Source organism: Coptis chinensis, chromosome 9, assembly GCF_015680905.1.
Source record: "Coptis chinensis isolate HL-2020 chromosome 9, ASM1568090v1, whole genome shotgun sequence".
In the NCBI taxonomy this organism is placed as follows: Eukaryota; Viridiplantae; Streptophyta; class Magnoliopsida; order Ranunculales; family Ranunculaceae; genus Coptis; species Coptis chinensis.
This window is the reverse complement of record NC_141464.1, coordinates 50905992-50917705: the sequence shown is the minus strand read 5'-3', so window position 1 is coordinate 50917705 and position 11714 is coordinate 50905992. Positions and strand designations below refer to the sequence as shown.

Genomic DNA, 11714 nt, shown 5'->3' with positions numbered 1-11714 from the left:
CAGCATGTCCTTATCATGCAGGACGAGCAACACGCTTCTAGAGAGGACCAGAATGCTTTTCAGGAACGCACCACTCGAACTCTTAATGAGTTATGAGATGTGATTATTCATGAGTACATATCCCAGAAAGTCTGCTGAGAGCCAGGAGAGGGTAGCTCGAGACAGCCTCGACGTTAGATAGCACGCACGGATTGTGACTAGGTAATTCCCTAGTGTCCATATAGTTAGATGTTTTAGCTTTATTTTTATTTTTATTTTGTTTGTTTTGTTTTGTTTTGCCTTTCAGCACTTACGTGTATGACGGTTAATACAATTTTAATTGCTTGTTTTAATTCTTTCTTATGTGGAATTTGGTATATGAGTAGAAGGTAATACAAATACATCATTTCCATTTTTTTCTTTTGTATTACTTATATGTTTTCAAAAATACAGAAACCCAAAAATTTCATAGCATAATAATTACGTAACTCTCTAGTTAAAATAACCCATGTACTTCTCGTTTTATATCAAATAACCCACGCTCTAAACTTATTTGGGGGTGGTATATTTTCATCATGAATAACAAAATACAGGTGTACTGCCATTTTTGCTCATGTTTATATTATAATATCTTTCCTTAACTCTTCATACTTTGAGGACAAAACATATTTCTATTTGGGGCTGGTATAGTAACATTTTGCAAAAACTAGACATTTCTTATATTAGTTGTGCTGGTGTGATCAGTAGAAACAGTGCAAATGGAATTGTAGGGGTGCTTGCTCAAGGGCATGGAGTTGTTACTAACTTTGAAGCAGATAGTGTGGCCATTGTACTTGTAGTTAAGATTGCAGCACGACATGGATGGATGAAAATATGGATAGAAGTTGACTCTTCCGCAGCTATTTGTTCTTTTAAAGAGGATAAGTGTATTGACCTCAAAACTCACTGTTCAATCGCCCTTCAATAATGGACTCTCAAAACTCCTCTTTTTCTTACTATCCAGCCTCTCCCCCTTTTTCCCTTCCCATCTCCTTCCTTTTATACTCATTTCTTCTCACTTCCTGGCCGTCCAGCTGTCCTCCCATCCGACCGATCCCCTTCCTACCGTACACTTGACACGTCCGCACTCTAGGGTTTTCAGGCTAAGATCGCATACTTCCCAGTTTATATTACTCAGATGCGTCCCACTCGGTGTCCCGCTGACCTGGTCCTTTCACTGGCTCGGTTCCTGTGCTCCTGCTCTATCATTTTACTCTGACTCCCATATGACGTCTGCTGACCTGGCATCCTTTTCATAATCGGGTCTATACAAATGCCCCTTCTCGATTGCGCGGTTCTAATTTTGGACCCAAGGTCGATAACCCACTTTTCCTCATTATCCGTGCACCTTTTCATCTCACTCCTGGGATTGCGTGAGAGAGTGAATGTACTCATCATGCGCGTTTTCCGCCGCCTCTCGTACTTCGTGCTACCACGTGTCTCTTTCAGGCTGGCTCGCTGTCTTGTCGCCTCGGTTTTCTCATTCCCTGCAATTACTCTTCTACCCTCAGTCCCTTCGGTTTTTCTGCCCCCTCAAAAATATGTTTTTACCCCTCCCCTATATAATCCCCTCTCCTTCTTCTTTCTCTCCCATTTCCTCTCAGTCCTTTCTTTTCCCCCTTGCTCTCGCTCTCCCCTCCGGCCAACCTCCAGTTCGTGGCTACCCTCTCTTTCCTTCCTCTGTGAGCTTTTTCTTCCTTGAGCATTCTACCTGGACAACACACTTCCCCACTAGCTTTCCTTGGTAAGTTTCTCTATGCCTGAATCTCTTTAATTTTCATTTTTATTTGAAATACTCAACTTCTCGAGCCTGTTCATCTTTCCTCGATGTCAGTTTCTGAATCTACTGACCCCTCTTCCTCCCAATCCGGTGGGGTAGCGTCGCCGCCCCCTCCGGTTCCTACTGCGGTCCCTTCAACCTCTGGCCGTCTGGCCTCCTTATTGCCACCCCCTTCCCGATCTCGTAGACCTAATTTGGCCGCAATTAGGGATGCCTACGGTATTCCGGCCGACATAGTTCTAGAGCACGTGCCTGCTATCACCCATTACCCTCATCTGGTTCCCCGACGTCTGGGGTACCTTGTAGTCACAGTGGGCCAAATTGTAGCCGGCTTGCGGCTACCCCTCACTTTGTTAGACGTCGAGGTATGTAATCATTTCCACATTCCTCCCTGCCAAGGCATAGGAAATTTTTGGAGAATTATGTACGCTGCAAACTCCTATAATAAGTCCGGTGATCCCAAGATCACTAGCCGCAACATATTTTCTCAATACTATATCAAAAAAAGTACCAAAGACGTTGGGGTAGGGTACCAGTCTTTCTGTGTGCGTCCTCGCAAGAAGAATTTCTTACTTCATATCACCTCCTCCGATAAAGTATGGCACCACTACCCGTTGTACGTGTCGGGACCATTCCTATCCACGGACCTCCCTGATGATTTAACTCTTAACCATCTCGCCTTCAGATCACGCGGTGCGCATCTCGGTTTTCCCCTCCTTTCTAGATGTATTATCTCATTCTTTCCTAACTGTGATTTCTCTTCCTTGTACAGGGTGGCGGTCAGATTCAAAGTCCCAAATCTACTATGGTATTTCAAGTCCTATCTTCCAAAGACTCCGCAGTCTTGGACCTGACCAAGCCGCACACCTGGGTATTCATCCTTCCACTGCGACCCCCCTACTGCAAGTTCCCGACCTATACCACCTAGGCGGTTTATCAGCTCCTTTTTACCGCCCTCCTCCTCCAAAAGAACGCAAACCCCGAGCCTCCCCCTGGCAAAGGCCTCATCCCGACGCACCACATGCAAATGAACCAGGTCCGCTACCCCTCTATCTGTCTCCCGCCAATCTCAAGGCTCTCCCACCTACTCTGCTCCTAAAGGTGTCCCCTCGCTCCGCTCTATCTCTGACTGGGACGATCAATACCACAACTCTCCTATAGACGACATGGATGTTCACACGCAAAAGCTGTTTGACAGCGATTCTTATGATGAAGCAGTCATTGAAGTTTCTCCCTCTGTCGTGTAGACGTCCCCTGAACAGCCACCCTTTAAGAAGTCGCGGTCAGCCGGCTCTGTAGAGCCCGACCTCCCCACGCATCAAGCCCCTGCCTCGGGTGACATTGCATCCAACCCTCCCACTCGGTCCCAGGATGTTTCACCACCCCCCATCCATCGTGCCGGCAAGGAACCCGCCTCCGCATCCGCACCCACAGATGTCCCAGCATTCGCCTTTTCCACCGCAGAAGAATTTTGCCCGGTCTTCAAGGTGCGCAACCGCCGAGTCAATAGTGACGACTCTACTCTGGACAATACCGCGGTTGCCTCCTCCCTGTTTTATAACTCTCACTTGCCCCAGGACATTGCGTATGTAGATGGAGGCACATTCGATTCACACCGTACTTCGTTGTACACTAACTGGGAAAAGGTGTGTTTTTTTTTTTTTTTTAAACCTTCTTCTTTAGGTCTCAGGTCAGCTTGGATATCTCTTTTATGATCCGCGGTCTGCTCAGCGCCAAAAACAAGTTGATTGCTTTGGAGAAGGAGCTAGACGGCCCCTTGGGCTTGAGAGCGGCCTATACGGGCCTTCAATCCGAGTTAGCGACTGCCAACTTAGCCAAACTCAAGGCTCAAGACGAGCTCCAGATCGCGGAGAGATCTCATCAAAGGTACATGGACCAAGTCAATGACCGTCTAAGCCAGCAACGAGATTCCCTTCTCCAGCACCATCAGCTCAACTTGGAATCCATGGCCCAACAACATCGGGACGCCTTGGAGGCACTCAAACAGAAGCATCAGGAGGCCTGTGCTGCGGAGTCGCAAAAGAACCTGTCCGACATGAACATTTCTCCACGACCGCTTCAAGCTTCTGGCCGACAAGAGGGTGGCCAAGAAACTCCAAGAAGCAATGGATAAGCTCATCCAAGAAGGTTGCCTTCTCCCGGAAAAGCCTGCCAATCCAGCGATCGACACCTCTGAGGCCCCTGGGGACGTGTTGCCAGCTCTAGAGGTCCTTTCTGCGCAGTTGGAGTCGGAGGAATGTACCACCTTGGAAGCTGCCGCAGCTCTTACCGCAGAAATCTCCGAAGAAGTCATTCCTGCCCATGATCAACCTCCCTCCGATGTGTTGCCTGTTAATGAATCTGTTGACAAAATGATTTGATGTCCCTTGTGTTGTAATAAGATATTTTTGCTTTCCCAGTCTTGTGATTGGTCATACTTCCCCTTTACCTTGATATTTTGTATTTTGTATGTTATACTATTGTCTCTATATCATTTGAGGCTCCTTATCAGTTTGATCCACCATTTTTCTCTTTATCTAGATCTCTGCTTCCTTTTAGATTCTTCTCCAAGCTCTCTTCCTCTCTAGCGTCAGCGAAGGGCTCAACCCCTCCGCTGCCTTTTCTCCTGCGATGCTCTGAAATAGGCCGGGGACGCTCTCTTTGCTCCCGTGTCTCTAATATCTCTATTCCGCGGAGGGCTCATCCCACTCCGCGCCTCATCAGGTTCTTACACCTGTGGGGAGCACTATATTGCCCCACATGTCTCTGACATCTCTATTCCGCAGAGGGCTCATCCCACTCCGCGACTCATCAGGCTCTTACACATGTTGGGAGCACTTTATAGCCTCATGTGTCTCTGACATCTCTATTCCGTGGAGGGTTCATCCCACTCCGCGACTCATTAAGCTCTTACACCTGTTGGGAGCACTCTATTGTCCCATGTGTCTCTGACATCTCTATTCCCTGGAAGGCTCATCCCACTCCGCGACTCATCAGGCCCTTACACCTGTTAGGAGCACTCTATTGCCCCATGTGTCTCTGGCATCTCTATTCCGCGGAGGGCTCATCCCACTCCACGACTCATCAGGCTCTTACACCTGTTGGGAGCACTCTATTGCCACATGTGTCTCTGGCATCTCTATTCCGCGGAAGGCTCATCCCACTCCGTGCCTCATCAAGCTCTTACACCTGTTGGGAACACTGTATTGCCCCACGTGTCTCTGACATCTCTATTCCGCAGAGGGCTCATCCCACTCCACGTCTCACCATGTTGGGAGCAATTTGCTACCCCCTGTGTCTCCTGCATTCCTGACTCGCGGATGGCTCATCCCACTCCGCGACCCATCAAGCTCTTACACCTGTTAGGAGCACTCTATTGCCCCACGTGTCTCTATCATCTCTAATCTCGCTCATGCTCTTACACCTGTTGGGGAACTCTATTGCCACATGCATCTCTCCACTGGTACACAGTTTGTACTTTTCCCTAAAACATTGCAAGTGACAAACGCAATTCCATTCACAAAAGTGCTGTGGTTTTATACATTTACATACAGCTGTCGTCCTCTATTTTGGACCTCCTTACATTGCTCGGGATTTTCTTACATTCAATTGTAAAACTTTTTTAACAGTCTAACATTCCATGGCTTCTCTACCTGTTTACCCTTCATGGTCTGCAATTTGTAAGTTCCTGACCGTCCCGACTCTACCACGGTGTACGACCCCCTCCCAGTTAGGGCCCAGCTTCCCATCCTTCTCGTCTTTTGTACTTGGGGTCACCCGACGTAGCACCAACGAACTCCCCTATCTCGAAACGCCGTGGTTTGACCTTTTTGTTGTACTGTCTCTATAACCTTCTGTGATGTTCCTCCAGTCGGATGCGAGCTGAGTCCCTTTTCTCTTCTATCAGGTTCAAGTCCCCCGCCAATATACGCCAATTCGACCCATCCTCCACAGCCTTAGTTCTCATTATAGCCGCGATCATCTTCGAAGGAATCATGACCTCCACTCCGTATGCCAAGGCAAACGGTGTCTCCTTGGTGCTCGTCCGCAGAGTGGTTCAGTAAGCCCAGAGCACATGGTTTAGCTCATCGGCCCACGCGCCCTTCTTATCCTCCAATTTTCTTTTCAGATTATTCATTATCGTTTTGTTGGAAGATTCCGCCTGTCCGTTCCCTGTTGGATTGTAGGGGGCTGAGAATCCTTGCTTCACTTTGTAGGCCTACAGAAATGCTGCCACTTTAGCTCCAGTGAACTATGTCCCATTATCTGCGATGATAGCATATGACAGCCCAAACAGACATATGATGTTCTCCCATAGAAACTTAATCACCTGCGCTTCCTTGACTTGCTGCAAAGGGATGGCCTCAATCCATTTAGTAAAGTAGTCTGTGGCTGCCAGCATGTATCTCCTCTTGCCGCTTGCCATGGGTAGCAGTCCCACAATATTCATAGCCCACATGGCAAATGGCCATGGGCTCGACACATTATGCAGGGGTTCCGCGGGTGCGAATATCCTTTGTGAGAACCTTTGACACTTGTCGCACTTCTAGGCGAAATCCACCGCGTCTTTTTTCATATGGGGCCAGAAGTACCCCTGCGTCAACAACCGGTCCACGGTGGTCCTCCCCGCCGAATGGCTCCCACAATCACCTTCGTGCAATTCTCCCAACACCTCTGTCGCCGATCGTGGCCCCAGACACTTTAACAAGGGCCCGTTGAAGTTTTTTCGGTATAATTCACCTTCCACTAGGACGTACCTCCGGGACGTCTGTTCCAATCTTCTCTTTTCTTTCTTATCTGTCACCTCCCTTCCCCTTAAGAAGTCTCTAATGAGATCCATCCAACACTTTTCCTCCTCCGTAACCTGATACACCTCTACCACCTCTTCTGTACTAGGCTTGTCCAGTCTTCCTACCCGTATCGTTCTTTCCTCTAACCCCGGCATCGCGGCCGCCACATACGCCAGCGCGTCTGCATGCCTATTCTCTCTGCGGCCCAGGTGAACAAATTGAACCTTCTCGAACTTACTAGATCTCTCGCGCACCACCTTCAAATACTTTGCCATTCTCGGACATCGAGCTGCGACCCACCATTAACTTGGCAAACCACGAGATTCGAATCTGAGTATACTATCAGTTCTTTGACCCCCAGATCCTCGGCCATCCTCAATCCCGCTATCACTGCCTCATACTCCACTTCATTGCTGGATGCCGCGAAACCCAACTTTGTAGTTAGCTCTAGTCTATGGTTATCGGGTGTAACCAACACCACCCCTATGCCGCTGCTTTCATCAGTGGCCGATCCATCCGCGAACACCCTCCATCCATTTCTCTTATCCCAAGGGTCCAGCACATTGGGCTCCACATCTCTCTCTGCTTCTATAACCATCTCTTCTCCCCAATTGGGATCCTTAGCGGGAAACTCTGCGAGAAATTATTATGCCATCGCTTGCTTTTCCATGGGTCCTTACCTCGATATCAGATCTCATACGCTAAGCATCACTGCCCATTTCAACATTCTCCCAGAACTCTCGGTCCTTAATGCCTGTTTGAGGGGTAGGTTCGTGACCACTACGACGGAGTGAGATTCGAAGTAAGGCTTCAGCTTCAGTGCCGAGAAAATTAGTGCCACACTTCTCAATCCTCCTATACTGCGTCTCTACGTCCAGCAATGTTTTACTTTGAAAATACACCGGTTTCTCCACCCTGTCCATGAGGCGGACCAATACCTAGCTTACCGCGTACTCGGAGGCCCCCAAATACAGGTACAACTTCTCCCCCTCTTCTGGCCGGGATAATAAAGGTGTCTTGCCCAAGTACCCCTTCAACTCCTAAAATGCCTCTTCACACTCCGCGGTCCATAAGAAATCCGGGGTACTCCTCAACAGTCGGTACAGCGGCCTGCATTTGTCGGATGATTTGGAAATGAACCTATTCAACGCCGCCACCCTTCCTGCCAGCCGCTGCACCTCCTTTACATTCTGTGGGGATGACATTTCTATCAAGGCTCTTATCTGCTCAGGGTTGGCCTCTATTCCTAGATGAGTCACGATGTAGCCCAAAAACTTGCCCGTGGTCACTCCAAAAGTACACTTCTCTGGATTCAGCTTCAAATTATACTTCCGTAGTATGCTGAATGTCTCTTGTTTGCTCCTCCTCCGACATGCTTTTCTCCACCATATCATCTATGTATATCTCAATCCCTTTTCGAATCTTGCTCTCAAACATCTTCTCCCCTAATCTCTGGAACGTGGCTCCTATATTCTTCAACCCGAACGGCATCCTTGTATAGCAATACGTGCCGCCTTCTACCACAAATGTTATTTTCTCCTGATCTGGCCCATACATCGCAACCTGGTTGTACCCCATAGACGCGTCCATGAATGAGAACACCTTATATCCCGCAGTCTTGTCCACCAACTCATCTACCCGTGGCATGGGGTAACTGTCTTTTGGGCACTCTCTATTCACATCCGTGAAATCGACGCACATACGTACCTTGCCATTCTTTTTAGGTACCGCGACTATATTGGACAGCCACTCGGTGAACTCCGTCTCCCGTATTATGCCAGCTCCCTTCAACTGCAATACCTCCTCGCGGATGTCATCTGCATACTTCGGTCTTATGCTCCGCATCCTCTGCCTCACCGGCTTGGCATCTTATCTCATGTGCAACCTATGGCATGCAAACTCTAGGTCTAATCCCATAACGTCCTCAATTGTCTAAGCAAACACATCCCTATTCTCCGACAAAAACTGTATTAACTTACTCTTCCAGTCATCCGGCAGATTGGACCCTACTGACGTGAACCTTTCTTCCTCCCCATCCCCTATATTCACCACTTTAATTTCGTCCAGCGTCTTTGTACCCTCCGCAGGTTCCAACTTACTCTCTGTGGAGTCACTCTGTAATTGCTATGCTTGCCTTTTCCTTGGGTGGGAACTTTCCTCTTCTGTTCCGTGTACCAATCGTTTCACAGTTCCCCTATGACTGTTCTTGGTCGTCACCTGATCACCGCGGACTTCATACGTGCCCGTTGGAGTAGGGAACCGTATCACTTGATAGTACGTAGATGGGACAACCTTCATCTCATGAATCCATCTCCTCCCCAATATAGCGTTGTATTGCGAAGCAGAATCTACCACCATGAACCGTGCGAATACTGTCACCGGTCCCATTGTTACCGGCAACAAGAGCTCCTCCAAAGGTTCCGTCATACTTCCATTGAACCCGTATAAATTAGTACGCGGAGGCCTCAGTTGCCTCAGATCCGTTCCCATTTCTTTCAAAGCTCCTTTGAACAACAGATCCACCGTACTGCCACAATCCACTAACACTCTCTTCACTAGGTAATTGCCCATTGCCACCGTGATAACCAACGCGTCCTCATGGGGGGAGTCCACTGCCCCTAAATCTGCCTTGCTGAAGGTGATCGTGTCTTTGTCTTCGGCTGACCCCCCTTTTGGTCGTGTCATATCAGTCCTGTCATTGATCTGTTGGATGCTCGCGGTCCGTCTTACCCTGTCTCTGCGTGCATTATGACTTAGTACCTCTCCACTGAAGATCACATGTATAGTCCCCAATAACTGATCTTGTCACGGCAATCACTCATCATTATGTGCCTCCCTCACAAACTCCTTCATCTGGCCCTTCTCCACCAATCTCTAAACCATCCACTTCAAAGCGTAACAGTCATCAGTCTCATGGTTCCGCATCTGGTGATATGCGCAGAAAGGCTTATCCGGCAGCTCTATAGGTGTATTTTGCGGTCCTTCATACCCCCACAAGTTTTTAATCAAAGGCAATATTTCTCGCAACGGTCTATTCAATGGCGTCACCTCTGTCTCCCGGTATGGCTTCCTTTCTCTATTCTCCCGTCGAATCCCTTCCCGTACTCTTTCAACCCTCGAGGGGTAATCGCAGTACCCCCCGCTTTCCCTTCTCAAGGCCCCTTCCTTGCGCTGCTCCCTATCTTTCTCCAAAGACAAAACAACTTTCCCTGATCTCTTCGGTAAAGTGTCCTCATACCTGATGTATTTCTCTACCCGCGGATATAGTTCGTGCAATGTTGCAATCTCATTCTTTGTGACCGACTGGTGCAATCCCATCCCTGGACGCAACCCTCGCTCAAATGCGATAACTACGGTCCTTTCATCCAAATTCTCGACCTTCAATGTCTCGGCCTTGAACCAACATAGATATTCTCTTACTGTCTCGGCCGACCTCTATCTCACGTTGAATAAAGCCGCGATATCTACCGAACGCTTCTTCTGGTGTATGAAATGATCTACAAAGGCCTGTTCCAACTCTTGGAAATTTCTTATGCTCCCCGCCGGCAACCGGTAGTACCAATCCGACGCCCCGCCTTTCAAACTGTCCGGGAACATCATGCATCGCAATCCATCATATCGCGGCTCCTGCCATAGCAGCATCTGTTGCCTGAAGTGATGGATATGGTCCGCTGGGTCCCTTTTCCCATCGTACCTCTCGAATCAAGGCTGACTAAAGCACTTTGGGACCTCCGAAGCCCAAATGCCGTCTGCCAAAGGGTTGCGATTCAGCCCCGCCACCACTTGGCTGGCCGCTCCTCCGCGACTTTTCCCCTTCTACTGGTTCGCTTCTCTGCCTTTGTCTATCATCTCTTGCACCTGTTCGATTGTCAAGCCGGCCACTTGATTCTCCATGAGGTTCGGCTCCTCTTCTTCCTCCTCAGAGCTATCGTCTGCCTCCCCGCCCCTATCTTCCTCTTCTCTTTCCTTTTCTCTTCTCAACCCATCATTCTCCTCTCTTAGCCGCCCGATCTCTTCCCTTATAAGCCGTGTCTCTTCTGTCTCCAGATCCTCTCTCCTGCCTCCTTCTTCATCAATCACCGCCTCTGGTGTCGGTTCCTGCACTGCCACTCTCTTTGGTCTGCCTACTTGTTTCTTCGGTGCCATCTCTACCTTGCCTTTGTTCTGTCCCCACAGACGGCGCCAAATGTATTGACCTCAAAACTCATTGTTCAATCGCCCTTCAATAATGAACTCTCAACACTCCTCTTTTTCTTACTATCCAGCCTCTCCCCCTTTTTCCCTTCCCATCTCTTTCCTTTTATACTCGTTTCTTCTCACTTCCTGGCCATCCAGCTGTCCTCCCATCCGACCGATCCCCTTCCTGCCGTACATTTGGCACGTCCGCCCTCTAGGGTTTTCCGGCTAGGATCGCATACTTCCCAATTTATATTACTCAGATGCGTCCCACTTGGTGTCCCGCTAACCTGGTCCTTTCCCTGGCTCGCTTCCTGTGCTCCTACTCTATCATTTTACTCTGACTCCCATATGACGTCCGCTAACCTGGCATCCTTTTTATAATCGGGTCTATACAATAAGGTACCTTGGCAACTGAGGCAAAGATGGGTCAGGGCAACCAACAGGCTTCAGGAGGTTAGGATTACACATGTATTCCTAGAAGAAAATTTTGATATAGCTGCAATAGCGAAAAAAGGATCACCCTTGCCCAAAGATGTGTCGCTATGGAGTAGTAGTAGGCCTGAGTTTGTAAGAGTTATAGAATGTCCTCATAGAACTTAGTTTAGGTTCACCTGAAGGTTCTAATGTTGTAAAGGGATCCTCCCTACACTCTGTAACATTCTTCTATTCTATATAATATACCATACTTGTGTGCAAAAAAAAAAAAAAAAAAAAAATGTCGTAGTAACAATGTACAATACCCAAAAGGTATATATAGGTGGTGTTGTTGTTTTGTTTTCTAGACTATATCAACCATTTAATCTTTAATGGAGTGATTGCTATTATAGTTGAGATATATAAAAAATCAATATTTTATTTTATTATGGGGATGTTAAGTACCTACAATACAAAATATATGGAGTAGGTTCCGTTTACCACCCCAAAAAAACACACACACACGATATACA

General features: G+C 48.1%; 1 protein-coding gene across 1 annotated transcript; it reads right to left on the bottom strand.

Moving 5' to 3' along the window:
* Positions 1–8712: 8712 nt before the first annotated feature.
* LOC147476538 (uncharacterized) lies at positions 8713–9273 on the bottom strand. Its single transcript, XM_086585758.1, has one exon. It carries the CDS (start codon positions 9271–9273, stop codon positions 8713–8715), a length of 561 nt encoding a protein of 186 aa, XP_086441884.1.
* Between the last annotated feature and the right edge of the window lie 2441 nt (positions 9274–11714).

What these genes read in the sequence shown, in the direction of transcription:
- LOC147476538 (XM_086585758.1), bottom strand. Translation starts at nt 9,273, where the DNA reads ATGACACGACCAAAAGGGGGGTCAGCCGAAGACAAAGACACGATCACC.